Source organism: Manis pentadactyla, chromosome 9 (assembly GCF_030020395.1).
Source record: "Manis pentadactyla isolate mManPen7 chromosome 9, mManPen7.hap1, whole genome shotgun sequence".
In the NCBI taxonomy this organism is placed as follows: Eukaryota; Metazoa; Chordata; class Mammalia; order Pholidota; family Manidae; genus Manis; species Manis pentadactyla.
In genome coordinates, this window is record NC_080027.1 from 53,210,488 (window position 1) to 53,229,476 (window position 18,989).

The 18,989-nt window shown below is 49.4% G+C and overlaps 1 protein-coding gene across 16 annotated transcripts in view; it reads left to right on the forward strand.

Moving 5' to 3' along the window:
- BMAL1 (basic helix-loop-helix ARNT like 1) overlaps nt 1-18,989 on the forward strand; it is a 99,751-nt gene that overhangs the window by 53,875 nt on the left and 26,887 nt on the right. For 4 of the 16 annotated variants that reach the window (XM_057507403.1, XM_057507396.1, XM_057507399.1 and 1 more), the window contains 6 exons: nt 12,000-12,128; nt 14,881-14,999; nt 15,682-15,828; nt 18,036-18,074; nt 18,372-18,413; nt 18,830-18,925. In XM_057507403.1, coding sequence (XP_057363386.1) covers nt 15,689-15,828; nt 18,036-18,074; nt 18,372-18,413; nt 18,830-18,925 — 317 coding nt within the window. In that variant the 5' untranslated portion in view covers nt 12,000-12,128; nt 14,881-14,999; nt 15,682-15,688. Of the gene's footprint in view, nt 1-5,053; nt 5,243-5,831; nt 5,876-11,999; nt 12,129-12,214; nt 12,348-14,880; nt 15,000-15,681; nt 15,829-16,548; nt 16,653-18,035; nt 18,075-18,371; nt 18,414-18,829; nt 18,926-18,989 lie in introns of those variants that run through there. The other 12 variants (XM_057507406.1, XM_057507405.1, XM_057507408.1 and 9 more) reach the window with 8 other exon arrangements.

Here is an 18,989-nt window from a genome sequence, read left to right on the forward strand (position 1 = left end):
GGTTTCTTGTTTAAAGTGCATAGCCACGGCTTTGTGGCCAGAAAGCAGAGGGAGAAAAAGGTGCCTATGTTGGCAGACTGTCCTACCTATCTTTTCAAGTACATAATCCAATATTCAGTCCTATAGCATAGCCCCAAGCATTTATGGGCTGGAGGGATGTGATGCCCACCTGCCCTCCAAAGATGGGATGGTAGGTGCTAAATAAACACTTCCCTGAAATGCATAAATCAGGAAGGTTTCTGAAGGTACAGTAAAGGGCAGTGGCGGAGGCCAGTCTGACCTGGGCTTGAGCACTGGCCTCGTCCCTCATCAGCTGAGTGATTAGATGCCAGTCGCTGGGTCTCGGTTTCCTCTTCTGCAAGAGGGAAATCACACTATGTTTCCACTGGAATGTTTGGAGGGTAAAATAAGCAGAGGCAGCTGGGCCATGAGCTTCAGTGTCTGGCTAAGTGTTCCCCGTACCTGATGCCTCAAGGTTGGTGACCGAGCCCTCATTCCCTGAACAGCCTTCCTGCTTTTGTGGCAGGCGCCCCAGCCCTTAGCTGGGGCTCGGGCTGGGCTCCCCCAGGAGTCTATGGGTAGAGGGCCCAGACTTCACCAAGAGTTGCTCCCTGTGCTTGGGAACCCTTGGGCTCTTCTGGTCCAGGCACTGGCCAAACATTAGCTGAGCCAGAAGGGCTGAGAAGCTGGGACTGAACCATCTTTCTCTTTGTCAGTTGTTTCTAATCCCACTTACTATTTCCTACAGATTAAAGCAGCCAAGTGAGGGACCTGGCCCCCAGAATGTGGGTGCCCTGAGACCTGGAGGGAGAGCAGCTTAAAACAATAGAAAAAGGACTCAATAAAACCCAGTTCTGTCAATAACAAAAATGGGGCTCTGAGCAATGACCTAACCTCCCTGAGATGTAGTGTCTTTACTTGAAAATTGGGGAGGATACTAGAACTAACCGCTAAGACCAATAGGAGATTAGATGAGATCCCTGCATTGGCGTAACCGAAGGCTCCTGGCACAATGTCTAGCAATTAGTAAATAAATAAATATAAATATGAGAATAATTTCCTTTTCCTTCCATGATCTACCCCTCCTCCCTTTCCAGTCTTGACTGCTGGTGACTGGGAAGGGAGTGGCTATATGGCTGCAGTGACTGTCTCAAACTCTTTCTGCCCCTGCTCCCTTTGTAGCAGAGTTGAACCATATGATCTGTTCTGAATGGGTACATAGCACTCCTATGAGACATCCTTGGAGTGAGTGGGGAGATCTGGCTGTCACATGATGAGGGACAGGGCTCTCATGGGGGGCAGCAGGGATGCCACATGTACCCTGTGGAGAATAAAGGATTTATGCAATATCCATGGCAACTTCTTAAAGTTCCGTGGACATTCATGCAAGTGAAGCCCTGCTGGAACTTACCTAAGCCTGGAGTCAGACTCCATTTTACAACATAAACACAAATAAGTTTTGTATGTTTTTAATACCTTTTATACTGAATTTTCCAGAAACACAACTACCAAGTTTAGGGGGCTTACCTGTCTGTTATACATTAGGTACCAGTATCTCATTGTATCTTCTGTTATGTCTCCTAGAGTAGCTGTGCCCAACATATTTGCATATTGACATACATGTTATCTTAACTAATTTTATTTTCTTTCTTCTTTGTATTACAGTTAGGGTGTTATATTTGTTGTTTTCAAATTTTAAGTGTTGGTGGGGTATATTATTTACAAATTTCATTTCAAGAGTAAAAAAGGAATATTAAAAATATTTGTGTTGAATCCTTAAAAGTCAGAGAGGTAGTGTGTGTGTGTGTGTGTGTGTGCATGTGTGTGTTAGCTTATAAATTATGTGGAGAAACCTTCAGGTAGACTTGAAAGAGAAAGAAATGGTTTCATTTCTCTTAGAAATGTCCCTTTCCATAAAGGTATATATATATATGGAAGTCACAATTTTTAACTGCATCCATTGTCAGAGAAATAAGGTGTTTTGATGTTTCCCCTGTTCCTTTTAGAAGATACATAACCTTAAAGAGTCTGAAACAGAGTTTTTATTATCATCCTCTTTCCTCTTTGCCATCTCTGTTTTTTCTACCCTCCCACCTGTACATATATATATATATATATATTTTAATGTCCACATGTAGGTTTTTACAGAGAGGCAGACCAGCCGGGCTTCCTGCTCTTCCCCAAGGTCGTTGCAGTTGTTCTATGGCCGCTGCCTGCACAAATGAATTGTGGGAATTTTGTGAACTACCTATTCATAGTCTTTAGTATTTTTTCCACTGAGATATTTATATTTTTATTGACTTTTAGGTTTTATTTTTGTTTTGTTTAATTCAGAAGGGTAATACACTTTCACCTGTCACGGAAGCTTGGAGTCAAACAGACCTGGGTTTAAACCTGGGTTTGAGTCCCACTCAAGAGCCGAGGCGTTTCAGGCAGCTCACCTGAGCCCTCTGAGGGATGGCTACTTCTTCGAGAACCAAATGAAGCAGCACTGACTGGCACAAAATAAGATCCCCGCATACGGTTTCCGCTGCTGCACTTCTGCACTGTTGTTTTTGTTGTGACTCCTGCACTGAATATTTTCTCAGAAAAAGTGTCTTGAGCTCTACAACTAATGTTTTTTACATCCACAGTCATGTAACACTCATTTGCTGCAACCAAAGCAGAAAAGTGAAACTGAAATCACTTGAAATATTTGTTTGGCTTCTTGCGTAGAAAAGAGGTAGATGAAAGAAAACAAGCTGATTCCATTTTAGTTAATAGAGGAATTCTCGGGGTTACTCCCAGGGCCAGGATACACTCAGATGCACATCCTCCATCTGGAGCATGGCTGGAGGCCTTGAGACACATCACAAGATTAAATCGCCTTCTTCAAACTGCTCGCCAAGTGGACAAGTGCATTTTAGAAAGGTTTATGGTTGTTTGGAGTTAAAGCAGAAAGGATCATCTGGCTAACTGTGAATTAACCAGTTAAACACCCCTGCCAATCCCCCAGCACTCGAGTTGAGTCAGATTCTTGTTACTGGTTTTGGCCCCCATGCACTGTAGGAGGGAGGCAGAGGGGGGAGGACGGCACAAGCTGGCCCTGCCCTTTCTCCTACTTGGGGCAGAGTCTTTGCTTTTCTTTGCTGAGTCACTAGCAAGAAAAGCTTGTACAGAGTCCTGGCTCTGGAGTTGGGCACATATGAGTTCTGTCCCTGTTCCCCACTCCTGGCTGTGTGATCTTGCACAAGTGGCTGCACCTCTCTGAGCCTCAGTGTCATCTTCTACATGATAATGCCTTCATCACTGGCAGAACTAAATGAGCTGTGTACAGGCTAGCACTGTCATGGGCACATTTGACACTCAGAAAGCGGGAGGTTATCACTGTTCCCACAGCTGTGCCGTCTGTGTGGCGGCTTAGACCCCCATGGGTAACTCTCGCTTCATATGCCTCGGCCACCAAGGCTGCCACCCTGTGGGGCGGTTGACAAAAGGCTCCTACCCTCCAGCTGTCACAGAGCATGACTTGATAGCTGGGGGCCTTGTGCGGTTCACAGGCTGGCCCCTCATGTTGGAAACATCAGGAGGTCCCACCTGCTGTTCCTTCAGAGTATACCTGAATCAACAGCTTCTCACCCCCATGGCCACTGAGCTTGTCCACTCCTAAGACCAGGGCTGAGGCATGCCCCTTTCCCACACCATTGTCATCTCCTTACTGGCCTCCCTTGCACCTTACTGCCCCTACCCCCAAGACTCACAGCCCCATTACCACCACTACCACCACACACGTGTGCGCACACAGCTCGCTCCCCTCCCCACACACGGTTCCCCCACAGGCCTCCCCAGTCTCTTCTCAACACTGACGCCAGGCTTAAAACCCAGATGGGATCACATCACTGCCCATTTCACTGCGACCAAAGCCAAGGCCCTCACAGGGCTTGCCGAGCACCCTGTGGCCTCCCCTCCACAGGCCCTCTCACCTTCTCAGCTCCCCCGAGCCCCTCGCTGTGGCTCTTCCTGGCCTGGAACTCTCTCACCTCCTTGCCTTGTGATTGCCTTTGTCTCCAGCGCTCCTCTCCCAGTCTCTGACTTCTCCCCAGCTCTCCCCACCTCCCAGCAGGACTCACTCACTTATGTCCTGTGCTTGCCTTCCTCGCCAGAACGGATACGCACTGAGGGCCAGGATCTTTGTCCCCTCACCCCCAGCCCCACCTGGCACTTGGATGCTGTCAGTGAATATTTGTTGAAAGATTAATGAATGATTGTGGCCACACTAACAGTGTCTTTATTATTATAAAATTGTCCTGAATTGAAATTTGACTGCCACATTTAATTTGTGGTGGGGATTTTCTAAATTACCAACTCTTTCAGCATAAAAATTACCTGGCATATATGGGTGCTCAGTAAATTGTGTTGGATGGATTACTTCTGGACTCTAGGCCATGGTAGACATCTGAAGCCTCCTTTCCCATCAGCCAAAACCTGTGGTATGTGGTACATAAAGGGGACTCCCTGTGCTGTGTCTGCCTCCCTGTGCCCCCACACCTCTTGGCTGGGGGTCACTGTTTCATCCCAGGGTCGCTGGGGCAGCCTGGCTCTGCACAGCACCTGTCGGCCTGCTGGCTGCCCCTCTGTGGTCTCCATCTCTGTAGGAAAATCCTTGTCTTTGCTCTGCCATCTCATTGTCCTGAGAAGCACCAAAGTTCCATTATTATCACCCATTGACTTAACTTTCTCACGATCCTATTCCCAGCTTTCTGTGGGAGGAGTCATTTCTCTGTATTTTAGTTTCATTGGCTGTAAAATGAAGGGGGCACTCACCTTTCAAACTGCTGAGTCCTGGTGGTTCCTGCTGCCAGATGCCACCCTTTGGGATGTTGTCCATCCATCCCAGGTGCCCTCGTCCCCTCCCTCCCGGCCCCCAGAGCTCGCCGTCCTGGGGCTCCTCCGCCTGGCGCTGCAGCCCCGCTGCGCTTCCCCTCCGCCTCGCCTCCCCGGAGTCCCGGTGTGAGCTTGCTGCCTTTGACATCAGCGCCTAACGTGCCACAGCCTCTGCCTCTCCTTTTCTCAGCAGCACGAGGTCATCCACGTCAGCAACCACAGTTAATCGGACAAGCGCTCTAAGGGCTTTCCACGTATTGCTGCCGTCAGCTTGCGGGGAGGAATCCTCCTCCTTTTACAGCTGAGGAAACGGCAGCTGCCAGAGGCCATGCCCGGGACACGAGGCGAGGAGGCGGCAGAGCTGGCATCTGAACCCAGGGTGTGTGGCTCCAGAGGCCCTGTGCTGACCACCGCCCTGCCCGACTGCTCTTCACATTGTCCTCCTGCCCTTCCCCCGTACCCTGCCATTCAGGAAACCTGGCTCTGCCTGTTCCTGCTTGGGGGATGCTGGGCAGGTGGTGGGCCAGGTCCGCTGGCTCTGCATAGACACCCGCTTGGCCTCACCCTGGAGACTCTGCTGCTCGGTGCCACTCGCCACGCACCCCTGCCCGGCCTGTCCTCAGACCCCATCCGACTTTGCAGTTGACCTTGCTCTCGGCCATGGTGAAAAAGTGAGGGCCGCTCCATGTACGATCCTTCAATATCCTCTTCTCCACTGCTTAACATCCATTCCATCTGCAGTCCTCTCAGCCCAGATTCTCAAGGAAGGCATATCCCGTTTCCCCTCTGAGTCTCAGGCTTCCTGGGCCGACCCCCTGCTGCCTGTCCTGGCCTGCCCCCACCCACAGCCCTAACCAGAAACTCAAAGCACCTTTCAGGCCACCCCATCTTTGATTCTGCCCTCCCTCATACCAGCATCTTTCCCTTTACCACCAAATAACAGCAGTGCATCCTTTTGTTTCCTTTAGAACAAGATGCAGATGTTTTCCAGAACTTTCTTCAACTTCAGGCAGTAAGTTTTTTGGTGAAAAGAGTGTCCTTCCCCTGAATCTTCAGGGCCAGTCTCTATTCTCTTACTCAGTAGCATTAAAAAAAAAGAAGAGATGAAAACAGGAGCCACATTGATCTGTCTTTGGTGAATGTGAATGACTCATTGATTCTTCTTGGTACAGGGAAAGGGGGGCCCTTGTCCACACCATCTTTGAATGCAGAGGCATCTAGAGGCTGAGGGTCAGGAGGAGAGTTTTGCCCTCCAGGAGGCTGCCTCCCAGAGCTGACAGAGCAGAGCAGCCAGGATGGGGCTGATACAGAGCCCCCCCCACCCCAACACAGGGCATCTCCTCTGTGCCAGGCTCTGGGCTGCAGAGGAGAGCGAGGCCTGGGCTCTGCTTGCAGACAGGCAGCACCTGTGAGCTCTCTTGGAAGCCTCAGCTTCCACTGTAATCCTCTGGGCAATGCAGAGAAACCCTGAATCTCAGCTGGAAGGAAAGCCCTTGGAGCAAAGTCCGGGCAATTCTGAATGCATGTGGGTTCTGCAAGCAGAATGTGGGTGCTGAGAGGCAGAGGTCACACAATGGGCAGAGGAGGTGGCCAGAGACCATGCATGGGAAAAAGTGAGGCAGGGACCTCAGACCTGTGGCTGCTTTCAGAGGAGCCAAGAGACTATAAAACCATACCAAGCACCTTCAGCAGGAAACTGGCAGCATCGGAGGAAGCAGGATCACAAGGAGGGGTTCCTGAATGGTTCTGCAGATCAAGTGTGTCTCACCAGAACTTAGTCTTTTACATGCTAGATGAAGAACGGTGTGTGGATGAGCTCATGTGGGGAACTGGAGACTCTGCTGCTCCTGGACCTTCACACTCCACAGGGCCATGTTGAAGGTTCTGAGAAGCCTTGCAGAAGGGAAACTAACTTTTCAACCAGCAGTCCCCATACTTCTTTAGTCATTGATTTTTTTCCATGTGCAGCACCATTAAAGTCCCACGAATCAGTGTTCCATGACAGACCTTTGGGAATGTGCTGGTTGGAAGAATTTTTAAATCCCTGTGTGCTCTGGCATGTGCCCATTTCTTATTTGTGTGGAGGCTATGCCATGTTGAGCAGAGACTAAGGGCTTTAGATGGGACCCACCTGGGTTTAAATCTACCTCCCCAAAGTCACTGACCTTGGTCAAGGTACTTAACCTCTCTGAAACTTAGTTTCCTCATCTGAACCAGGGGAGAGAGAACATTAGCTATTTTATAGAACTGTTATGATGGTTCGATGAGAAGACAAATAGTTAACATTATAGAGGGTTTAGTACATGCCAGGCACCATGCTAAACACTTTGTATTATCTCTTTTAATCTCCACCACAGCTCTGAGGTCAGTAATGTTATCACCAGCATCTCACAGGTCAGGAGACTGTAACCCACAGAGTTAAGTGCTGTGCCTGTAGTGAAACTGAAATTGGTACTCCAGGCACCATGTATTAACATGGTGAAGTCAGGATTTGAAGCCCAGCCATCATCTCCCAGTGGAGAGCATGCTCTTGACCACTGTCATAAAGGCTGTGGTGCATAAAAGCACTAAGTACTATCAGTCCCCTTTTCAGGGGGTTCGTGGATGTTTACAGGGGTGTTTGCCATTCCTGAGACTCCAGGTCATTCTGCAGTCTTTTTTACCCAACCTATTGAAGGAGTGTTCTGGATGTGCTTGTCTACTCAGTTGCTCTAGTTATAATGCTTCTGTTTGCTCTGCCTCCATATCCTGGTCCACCTCCGTTTGGGCAGCCGCTCAGCTGGTCAGCTGGGATTGGACCACTTTCACAGTGATACCATCAGTGGCCTGTACATCCCTCTCCAGGCCCAGGAGTCTTCCCAGAAAGCCCTGTGGGGCCCTGGCTTGTTCCTCAGCTTGTCTTCCTCCCTATACCTCAGTGATAGACTTGGCAAAGGTCTCGGAAGGCATCCCTCTTATCATTCATGGAGTGCCTTGAGTGGGTTGTGACTGTTTTGTGACTCTTACTAAGATCTCTGAATCCCTCTAACAGCCCTCAGTGGGCTCCCAGGACTGAAATTCTGTAGACCTCCTTCACATCCACGTTATTGGAGAATTTTTTTCCACAAAGACTGGCCTTGTTTTGATTCACAAAATACCCCAGGACTCAGAAATCCTGCCCTTTGTGAGACCCTCTCAGCTAGGCGTCCAAACCCTGTAGTTCAAATGCAATCTCCTTGATTTATGTTTGATTTCAGGACTCCTAAGCTCAACAGCTACCAGCAGGACTAGGTACACAGGTGCCACTGGGTAAACAGAGCTGTCCCCCAGGCCTCTGGCTGCCACTACAAATACACTCCCTTGTGCTCAAGACGTACTTCCAGCCATCCAGTCCACCAGGCAAATACCTGTGACACCTGATTCAAGTCCTACCTCCTCCCTGGACCTTTCTCCTTCCCTTACCCCCAACACATCTGCCAATAAGCTAATTTTTTTCTCCCCTGTTCTGCTCCTGTACCTTACATATGCCCCACAGCTAGAAAAAAAGGTACTCCTTCCTCAAGACACTTGACTGCCACCTGCCGGAGATTCCTGGTACTGGCTCCACAGATCTCTGCCACTTAGAAAGGAGAAGGCACATCCTGGAGTTGTGCCGTGCACTGCTCACACCGCTGGAAGCACAGCACTGTCTATTATAGTCAGTGTGCCATCACGTCTTTATTTAAACTGTCTCTCTAACTAGATTGAGGGAATCTTGAACACAAGGACTGCTGGTTCCTCCCTGTGTCCCCAGTGCCCTGGCTTCTGCTAGGGGCTAGAGAATGCTTGCTAAATGATTCTGGTGCAAACACCTGTCACCTTAGTCTCAAGGCACCTGGTCTCACTGGGTGAACATTCTCCAAATCCATCTGATGCGAAGCAAGGCAACCAAATCTCTCACAACTGTCAGAGTGACCATGGAGGGCCAAGGGGCACTTGCAGAGGGCAGGGCCCCGTTAGCCTCTCACCTCTGCTTAAAGGCCACCACCACCAGAACAGATGGAGCACCCCCACATTCCTTCCATCTGTTAACCTTGGGACAGGCCCCAGCAGCATGTGGGGTGAATGGGCAGGGGAGGGAAGGTGCTTCCCGAGCACTGCTTGCTGGTGGCCAGCTCCTTGCAGGCTGTGGAGATGCTAAGGTGGCCACACAGGGGTCATTCTGGGGAGTGGGGAGTCTTGCGGGAGTAGATCGGGAAGTGGACAGCTACTGGACAGGGTGGTCAAGGATGCAGACTCACTGTCCTCCACATCTCTCTCAGCCATGCCCTTTTACTAAGTCACACCATTGAGAGCCACTACCCCAGTGACATCCTGGGGCCTCACAAAGTGGTCTTAACAGAATGCCATCCAGCTGTCACTTCTGGGGGTTGGGGCAAGAGGAGGGACAGGGTTTCATGGGGGTCCCATTTCAAAAAGGGGAAGCCTTCTGTTCTCACTCAGAGCTTGTTTCCCTGGCGCCATTCGGCACAGCGTTGCTCAGGTCCCACAGAGAGAACCTCCTGGTCACACCCCTCCATGCTCAGTCTGTCTGGATGGACTGACTGATATACCTCCCAGCCTGGGTGAGGGCTGAGCACTTCCCTCTCTGCCCTGGCTGCCAGGAAGCCCCGGGACAACTTGTGGGCTCTGTGTCTGCAGCTTTTCTGAACCATGAGTTGCTTCTTATCATTTCCTTGCATTCCTTCCCCAGGATGGATCATCTTCTGGGATTTTGTGTTTTAGTTTGTGGGGGTGGTTTTGGAGGCAGGGCGGGCAGCAGTGTGGTAGTTAGAAAGAACCACAGGGAGCCAGACACAGCTGGGTCATCTTAAGCTACATGCCCCACGTGCTAGCTATGCCAGCTTAAGCACAGTAACTTTGCCCTTCGGTCCTGACTTCCTTACCCAGAAAATTGGGATGATGGTCACAATGAACAGACAGGCTTATGTGAAGACTGGACCAGTCTGGTGTGAATGCCACTGTCCCCGTCTCTCCTCCCAGATCCTGGTCTGTGTTTCCTTCTTCCTGCCTGTGTCAGTCAGCTTAGCATGAGTGACAGAGTGGCAAGAATCAGGTGACCAGCTGCCCTGGTTTGGCTGGGACAAAGGGGTTTCCCAGGATGTAGAGCTTTTAGTGCTAAAATGGGAAAGTCTGAGGCAAACAAAAGAGTTGGTGACCCTAGTAATAAACAGCCTCAAGCTCTCAGTGGCTTACAGTAGCAAAGATTTGTTTCTCCCTCATGCTGCTATCCACCCAGGGCCTTGGCTAGAGGAGCTTCTAGCCTGGGAATTGCTGGTCTCGGCACAGAGGAACACATGGTAAAGGTTCTGTTCAAAGTCGTGACTGTCCTTTCCACTCACATTCATCAGTGAAGGCGAGTTGCATGGCTGGGCCTGGCACGGGGCAGCCTGCAGACCGTCCGCACAGGGAGAGGCAGCGAAGGATCTGAACCTGAGTGCAGTGCTCCCCTTCCTCTTCTTGTGGCACGCTGGGGCAGGGAAGAGGGGAGGGAGAGATACCTGGTCTGCTTTCAGCAGCAGAGGAGGAGGGCTGGGCTGGAGAGTGAGCAAGCCTGTGGTGGAGGCCTGGTGTTTCCTGCTGGGGAGCTTGGGGATTCACCTGGAAGGCTTGGGGCAGAGCAGTGAAGCCATTGAAGTGTTTTAAGCAGTGGGGTGTCCTGTCTCTGACCACAGTGAGGAGGTGGTAAGGCTGGAGAGGAGAGCAGCTGGTATGGAGGAAGGGGCTGGACCCGTTCCGCAGAGGGCTGTTGGGGGGCTCTGGAGTGTGCGAAGGAGTGAGGGGAGGATGTCAGGCTGGATCCTGGGTCACCAATTTGGGGGCTGGGTGAATAGTGTGGGGACCTGCATGAGGGACTCAGATTTAGACGCTGCACAGATGGTAAGTGTCCCTCCCAGGCCTGCCCTGGGGACTTGGTACTCATTTGCCGCTGCTGTACCAGTTGAGGCTTTAGGGACTGGAAGTTCAAAGTTCCTGGTCTCGTTGTTTGCACATGTCCAGACTGGGTTACCAGAGTCAGACAGGAAAGGTCTGTGCATCAGATTGCACAGGAGAATAAATTGGGAGGACCAAATCTGGCCTACTTCTGGATATTCATTTGAAGACCTTCATGATCAAGGCAAAGATAATCCAAAGACTGCAAGAATTAGCCAGCAGAGTGTGAAACCCCAGAATTTGACTCCAGGAAGGTCCAGAAAGCCCCATTTAAAATCTGAGTTTGCCATCTCCAGGCAGAGCACGGAGAGCGGAGGAGGGTGGGGGGGGGACCCCCTCTGTTCCAGAAGAGCAGTCCGTCCCAGCTGCAGGGGCCAGGGCGCAGTGGAGACCTCTGCCCTGCTGTGGCAGGTGGGCCGCTGCCACTTTAACGTGTGTGCCTTTTCAGAAGCGATTTCTCCCTGAGCTTCATGTGTGCCCAGACTCTGAACCTGAGGTTTGCGGACCTTTTCCTTAAACTTTGTACCTTGTTCCCAGCAGCTTTAGGTGTTGGCCCAGTGGAGTTTGTTTTTGGGTCTCTGAGCACTTGTTTTCTGTTGTATCTGTTGTGTCTGTTCAGGTAACGAGCCTCACCTGAGAGCGGTGAGCAATTGCGTTAGCTGAGGGTGGCTTCTGGAGCTCCGCGGCTCTCCGGATATGAGACTCGGCTGCTTTTTTCACCTCACTCTGCCCCGTTCTCCTCATTGGTTAAATGAAGAAAACGGTAGTACCTACCTCACAGTTACTTCCAGGCTTAAGTGAGTCAGTCTACATAATGCAGTAAGAGCAGGGCCTGGCGCAAAGTACACACTCAAGCAGTGTTCACTACTCTTACTGCCTGACCCAGTGGGAGAAATGAAAAATATAATTATCTGCTTTCTCCTAGGGCCGTGGCCAAGCATTCCTGTTTAGTAATTTAAAAAGCTTTGTTTTTCACAGAAATGATCACCTGCCAGATTCCACTACGTGTTTGCAGTTTAGTTTAACAGGCAGCTGAAGGATGGGATAGTGAGCTGTCCAAATTAATGCTCTAATTAGGAGTGAAGAGCTAGCACCCCCATCTCCCTTAGCTAATACGGGATTTTTAAATATACTTACCCTAAAGTGATGTGTCTGGGTTTCTTTTCCTGTGGGCCTCACTGCAGGTTTCTGGAAGAAGTTGACTGCCTGCAAGGGAGCTACAAAACATGAAAATCGCTTTGAGGTGACCGACACGTCCAGTAGCCCCTTGCTCCTCCCACAGTGGATCTGAGGTTTAAGAGCTAGAGCTTCAGGTAATAAATCAATTCCATTCCCCTCCCCTGCCAACTGCTCTCATTGGCCTCTTCCACGGTACGTCTTCTTCAGGAAGTGTGATTTCTTCCAGGAGCCCTGAAACTTGGACTATTCTACCTTAATGCAAATTGTCTGGCTGCTCAGGAAAAGGAGGGAATGGGGACTGGAGGTGGCACCTCATGCCTGACATGCAGCCCAAAGGGCCACAGACCCTGAGGGTAGGGCTCTATACTCATTTCTGACCTACTTCTCTTAATGTCATTAATAAAACAATAGCTACCACCTTCAAGGCCTATAATGTAATTAAATGGCTATAAAATGCTTCTCAAAGGATAAAATCAGAATAGCAAGGAAATCCTGAAAGCTAAGCAATAAGAGGGAAAGGATTTGTTCTATCGGGTGTTAAAGTGTATTATAAAGCCACAATAAGAAAGAGTGTGGCACTGGAATGGAAATAACTAGATCGAAGGGACAGAACAGAATGTCCAAAAGTAGACAATACATCACCATGGCATTTCAGATGACTGGTGACAGGATGTATGGTCTAGTAAATGTTTTTGGGACAGTTGTCTATCCATTGGAGGGAAAGAAGAAATTCCCAACTTTAGGTAATGAACCAAAAATAACTTCCAAATAGATTAAATTTCATAAATAAGACACTTATAAAAATATCAGTAAAGAGATGACTATCTTTATTTGGGTTGAGAAAATGCTTTTTAAAACATGTCAGTTTTAGTAGTGCATACAAATATCATAAGCAAAAGGCACAAGGAGGGGGAGTATTTGCAACATCTATGATTAACAAAGAGTTAATATTCCTAACATACAAGTTTATTCATTCATTCATTCAACATCTATTTGACTACTTAGGTGCTAGAAAGTTCTAGGCACTAAGGGTACAAGCAATAAACCAAACAAAATCCCTGCTCCTCTGATGCTGAGTCTGATGGGGAGGACAGCCGGAAGCTAGAGAAAGAGGCTGGTCAGTGCTGGCCAGATTTTGGTAAGAGCTATAGAAAAAAATTTAGTGGGGTAGGAATGCTTAGGGAGGTTGAAGGGGCAGCTGTATTCTATGGCTATTCAGGGAGGCTTCATTGATGAGAGGACCTTGGAGCAGAAATATAAAGGCAAAAGAAATATAAAGGAAAAAAACACAAATGAATTTTTTATTTTTTATTTTTTATTTTGAATGTTGAGCTGATAGGATTGCTGATGGGTTGGGCGCAGGCTGTGAAAAGAAGGAGTCGGGCTGACTTCCAGGAACAAAGCACCACTTAGCGAGTGTGACTACGAGACTTGGCGTGGGGGGACCAAGGCTTTGGTCAAGGGGGTTGCAGTTTGAGGGCTCTGTTGTATACGCAAAGGGAGATGTCAGGGAGATGTTGGCTATACAAGTTTGGAATTCGGGGAGAGGTCCAGCTAGAGATGAAAGTCTGGGAGTCGTCAGAGCATGGATAGTATTTGAAGCAGTGAAACTAGACAGGGAGTTTGTGTAAGGAGGGAGTATAAGCAGAGAGGAGGTCCTAGGACATCCATGGGACTTTCAGTTAGAGGGGAGAGAGATGAGGAGGAACCAGCAAAAGAGACCAGAAAGGAGTGGCCAGCCACTGAAGCAGGGGGAGACCCGTGAGACGGCGGCATCCCCGGGCCTGGAGACCAGGAGGGGGACCAGCTCTCTCAGGGGCTGCCGGCAGGGCAGGGAGCAGAGAAGGGAGAACCAGCCATTGGATTTAGTGACAGGGAGGTCACTGGTGACCCAGCAGGGACTGTCCTACTGCAATGATGGGAACAAAAGCCTGAGTTGAGTTGGTTATTGGCAGTAAGAAGAAAGAAATTGGAAACAGGGAAATGGGGGGAGGGAGGGGTAACTGAAAGGGGAATGTAGTTCAAAGGTTTTCCTTTTTTTCCCCTCTTGTGAGAGCTGTGGCGGCAGGTTTTTACCTGATGGGAGTCTTCCGGTGGAGGGGGAGGTGCCTGATGCAGGATTGCGGGCAGGGAGGGTGCCTACTGAGGCGGCAGTCCTGGGTGGCGAGAGGATGGGATCGGCACCCATCAGGCCCCCTCACCCACAGCATCTGGGAGGCCGGTAACCATGGCCTCTTTTCTCAGTGAAGTAGAAGTGGGACCGGCTGAGAGTGTGGATTGTGGACATGTTGGAGGTTGGAGGAGAAAAGAGAACGTATGACCCCCAGTAGCAGAGTGGGAGGAGAAATGGCTCAGAGGAGTCAGAGCCACCGGCAGCCTTGGGCTACAGAGGGGAGGGGGAACTGCAAGTGAGGGCAGCTGGCCTCCCCAGGTTCAGGTGCCCAGGTGAACATGAGTTAGGGGGCCCAGGGGCAGTTCTAAAGACAGTGTTGTGGAAAACAGAACAAGAAGGCACAAAGGAAAACAGAAATGCCTATAGAGCTGGGAGCACCAGGCATAATAATTTAAAACAGGGAGGTTTTGCTTTTCCCTTCAGATTGAAAGAGCTGTTGTTGGGGAATTAATTATTGGCTCTTTCCTGGAGCACAGTGTTTCAGTATGTACCGAAATGTACAATGTGTGTCCCCTTTTGACCTTCAGTCCTACTTTTAGAAACTTATGAGAGATAAAAGCTCAAATACACAGAGTTATATGCAGAAAGATGTTCACTCTAACAATGGTTGTGAAAGTAGAAAATTGGCACACACCTAACCAGGAGGGCCTGGTTCACGAACCTGTGGACATAGAAGTGATAGCAAGAGCTCACACTCACCTCTTGCTTTGCAGATGAGGAAACTTGGGCCCAGAGAGAGGGAGTGACAGCCCCAGTCACACAGTGTGGAGCGTGGACCCGACTGTGGGCAGTACACGGTCCTCTTTGGCTTGGCGTTGGAGGCCCTTGCCAGGTACTTGTCAGCCTCGTTGGGCTGACTTGCTTCTGCTTTTGAAATGTGAATTCTCAAAATGTCTAGCCAGTTTGCCTACAATGTCTTCAGCTCATGTGCAAGGTTTTCCTTGCAGGGGATGCCGGGTACAGGACAGACTCTGCCTGGGTGGGTGATAGAGAGGGACCCTACTTTCTTGACTCCCAAGTGAGACTTAGTTTGAGAAGGGATTTTCTGCCTTCCTACAAATTTTACAAAAGTTGTAACAAAAATACAAAGATTACAAGTAAGTCATATTTATTTCATTAATCAGATGTATTGATTAGAAGAAGAGAAATTTAAGCCTGTCAGAACATCTGGGACAGCTGGTCCCCTCACTGGGAGGAGCATGGGGCTGGGACTCCTAGAGCCCCAGGGGGGTTCTGGCTTGGCTCACCCACACTCTAGCCTGGGGGCCGAGCAGAAGCCACTCAGTCTCTCTGAGCCTTGTGTCTTCATCAGATAAGCAAGCAAGTGAGCGGAAATCACATATACTAAAGCTATGATGCTCCTGTTTGACCTTGTCCCTGTTCGAGTTGGCTGGGTGAGAGATGTGGGAGCATAGTAAATGAGTACCCTGTCCCTCCACAGCACCCCAGCCTCCACCACCTTAGGAGAGAGGTAGAAATAAACACGCCTCTGTGCCTCCTTGTACTGATTCCAGACCTCCAATGGCGGACCAGAGAATGGACATTTCCTCAACAATCAGTGATTTCATGTCGCCGGGCACCACCGACCTCCTGTCCAGTCCCCTGGGCACCAGTGGCATGGATTGCAACCGCAAACGGAAGGGCAGCTCTACCGACTACCAGTAAGGCCTGTAGGGGTCACCTGCCTCTGCTTGAACTTGGTGTCAGTCCCTGGGCATGAACACTGAGGGGCCCTCTCCTGTTTCTCCTGGACGAAGGGATGGGAGTGAATGCTCCGGCTCTAGGGGGCTGCGCTTACCATCTCCCTGCCTCGCAAGCGGGAGGGAACCTCCAGCACTGCTAAGGCACTCACTTTTCCCCTCTTGCCCCTAAACTATCCCACGTCAAGGGAAGAAGAAAAGCCTTAAAGCCCAGTTCTGCCTTTTACCCCTTTCTTTGTCTTCCTTTGGTCCTTGCGGCAAGATGGGTAAGTCTGTGGATGTAGTCTCAGTGGAGCAAAGAGCTTTGCCTGGGGGCCTCTCTCGGAGGAAGAGAGCAGTTGCTTCGTTATGTTGGTGGAATGAACAGTAGAGGTCTCTGAAAGCAAAGAGGAACATTGATATTGGCCTTAAACATTATTTAAATTAGTGTGTACCTGGTATATTACATAGTACCTTCGTTTCTTTTTAAACTTGATGACTTCTCTTTTGAGTAAGTAAATGTTCACACTTAGTCAGCTCATCTATGTCTGCATGCACACCTAGGGAATGAGGCTGTGTAGAACATTCAAAGGTACGTTTGGTTTTGTGGAGGCAACTGTGTGGAATCTTATCCAAACGTCCATTTAAGAGTGAGAAGTGAAGATGTTTCTTTTGTTCAGTGAGGGAGCATCTCCAAGGAGGTGCCCCACCCAGCAGATGTCCTTTCTGCCAAAGGTCACAGGTGAGACTTGGGGAGCACAGTGGCTGGAGGTCAGGTGCCCCCTAGAAGACACTATGATCGCTGTGTAGGTTATCTCAGAGGATTAAGAGAGCCAGTGCCCTGGGGACGGAGAATAGGTGTGAGGACAGGGAGGGTGTTCTTCCACAGCAATAGCTCCCCAGCAGGGATCCAGGGGCTGTTTCCCATGGATCCTGTATTTCCAGCAAGTGCTAATGGAGCCACTGACATATTCTAAGACCTCTGCTGTCTAGAGCTATGGTTTCCAACCTTGTCACCACACAAGACTTTCAGGTTTGCCTCATGGATCCCAGTTTGTCAATCTTCTGTAATTCGTGGAGACCTTGTTAATTAAGCAGCGATAATCCCTTTCCCTATCATTTGAATGTATTTAGAGTCATATTTGTTAGGTGGAACTTCCCTTCATCTGAAGTGATGACCTTGACCTCAGAGGGCAGATACAAAGCAATAGGGGAGTCATATTCTGCATGATTTCCTCTCTACTTTAGGACTAGCTAGAGAAACTCTTTGCCTGTGAGGAAATCAAGGGTGCCTGGCTGGGAACTGCCGTTCTAGAATTTCCATGATACAACAGTGCTGCTGAGAAAGCTGTTTGTGCCCTTGGGATGACATTGTTTGAAGAGCCATAATCCCTGCTTTCTAATGGGATACAGGAGAACTGAGAAAGGCCCAGGTGGCAGAGACCTCCTGATAAATTTAGGGGCTGGAGAACGGTGCACACTGACTCCAGGGAGATTGGAATCCCTCCCTCTGAGCATTACAGGCTAGTTTCTACTGGACCACAGGGGCTGTGAAAGCTAAAGTTCTGGGCTCTGTGAAAATGAGGCAGATCCCTGCTGTGACCCCAGGATCCTCAGCCCCCCTCCGCTCCTCTATCCCAGTTTCTCAGGCCTGGGGGTCTCCCACCTGGCTGAGAACCAGAACATGGGAGGCAGTGCCTTGGGAAAGCTGCCTAAGGCCTCTGCCTTTTGGTTCTTCTTTGCAAGAACAAAGCCTCTCCCTCCTCACCCCCTCCTGCTAAAGACATATGTGCACACACACATACCTGATGCCTGAAGTGTTCTGCAGGTGGATAGGCCCTGCTCGTGCCAAGTGAGGGAGGCAATGAGATGTTAGTTATTTGGATACTTCGGTTAACCAGGGCCTCCAGAAATGCTATGTGTTCTCGATTTTCAAACAAAATGTGGTTAAAATATATGGTAACACACAAACTCAATTGAGACTATACAAAACTTTGCATCATCTGGAAAACCAGGCCTAGTTTTATAGTAGGTTCAAGTTATGCTTGTTTGACTAATACATCAGTAACCAATACTATGGTTATTTGAGCTTTCTGTTTGGTTTCTGGATAACTGAGAGCCTCTGCATTACGTTAAGAAGCTATTCTGTATGCCCTTCTTAACAGTCACATTCTCTCTTGTTTTTTCAGAGAAAGCATGGACACAGACAAAGATGACCCTCATGGAAGGTACCAAAAAACTAGTCATTTGAGCTTCTGTGTCCTTACGGCCATTTTCTTTGCCTAATTACACGCTGGTACTTGAGGGAGGTTCCACCCTTGTCCGCAATGGGGATAAGCAAGGAGGCCGTGAACCTGGCTCAGGATTGTCCCCCCAGCTCCCAGTGTGGCTCACACTAACGGCTCTTGTGTGTCATAGTTGACAGGGTTTAAATGGGGAAATTAAATGGGAAAGAAAATAAATGTATAACTTTGCAATTAATCTCCAGGACATTGTGTTTTTATCTTTTTCTTTTTTCCCCCCAGGTTAGAATACACAGAGCACCAAGGAAGGATTAAAAATGCAAGGTAAGCTTGGACACTCATTCTGCCTCCAAACTGTCCTGTTTCTGGTTCAGCTGAGTTTAGGTTCAGGTTCAGCCTGCTTAGAGTTCTGTGTCTGGAAGAGGCTCTGTGAGTGTGGTCCCTGTCTAACAGTCATTTCACCACCACCACATCCTAAGGAAAGGGAAGGGGGTGCCTTAGCCTGATGTGGCTTTCTACCCCGAGCTCTCTCAGACCAGCTGGCTTTCAGCTTTACGCTAACTGCATTTAACCTGAAGGGAACTTTGGAAGTAATAGAAAGCAAATCAAGGCTACAGTTTTTTCCCAGTTGTTAGCAGCTTACCCTCCCCTGACTCACGGGCCCTGCATAGGAGACCTGGCTTGGTGATTCCTTCTTGGGCTGTGCCCGGCCTCTTAGAGGGACCTTTACTGGAGTGCAGGTTGCAGCTGAAGCCTGGACGTGGAGAATGCCCTGCTGCCTTGAGCAGATTCTCTAAATTGGTCCTTCCTGCCTCCAGCCACACTCTCACTACCACGTGAGTCCTCTGCCCTCCTGACCTTAGTTCCAAAGCCACCCAAGGCTGTATTATGACAGAACTG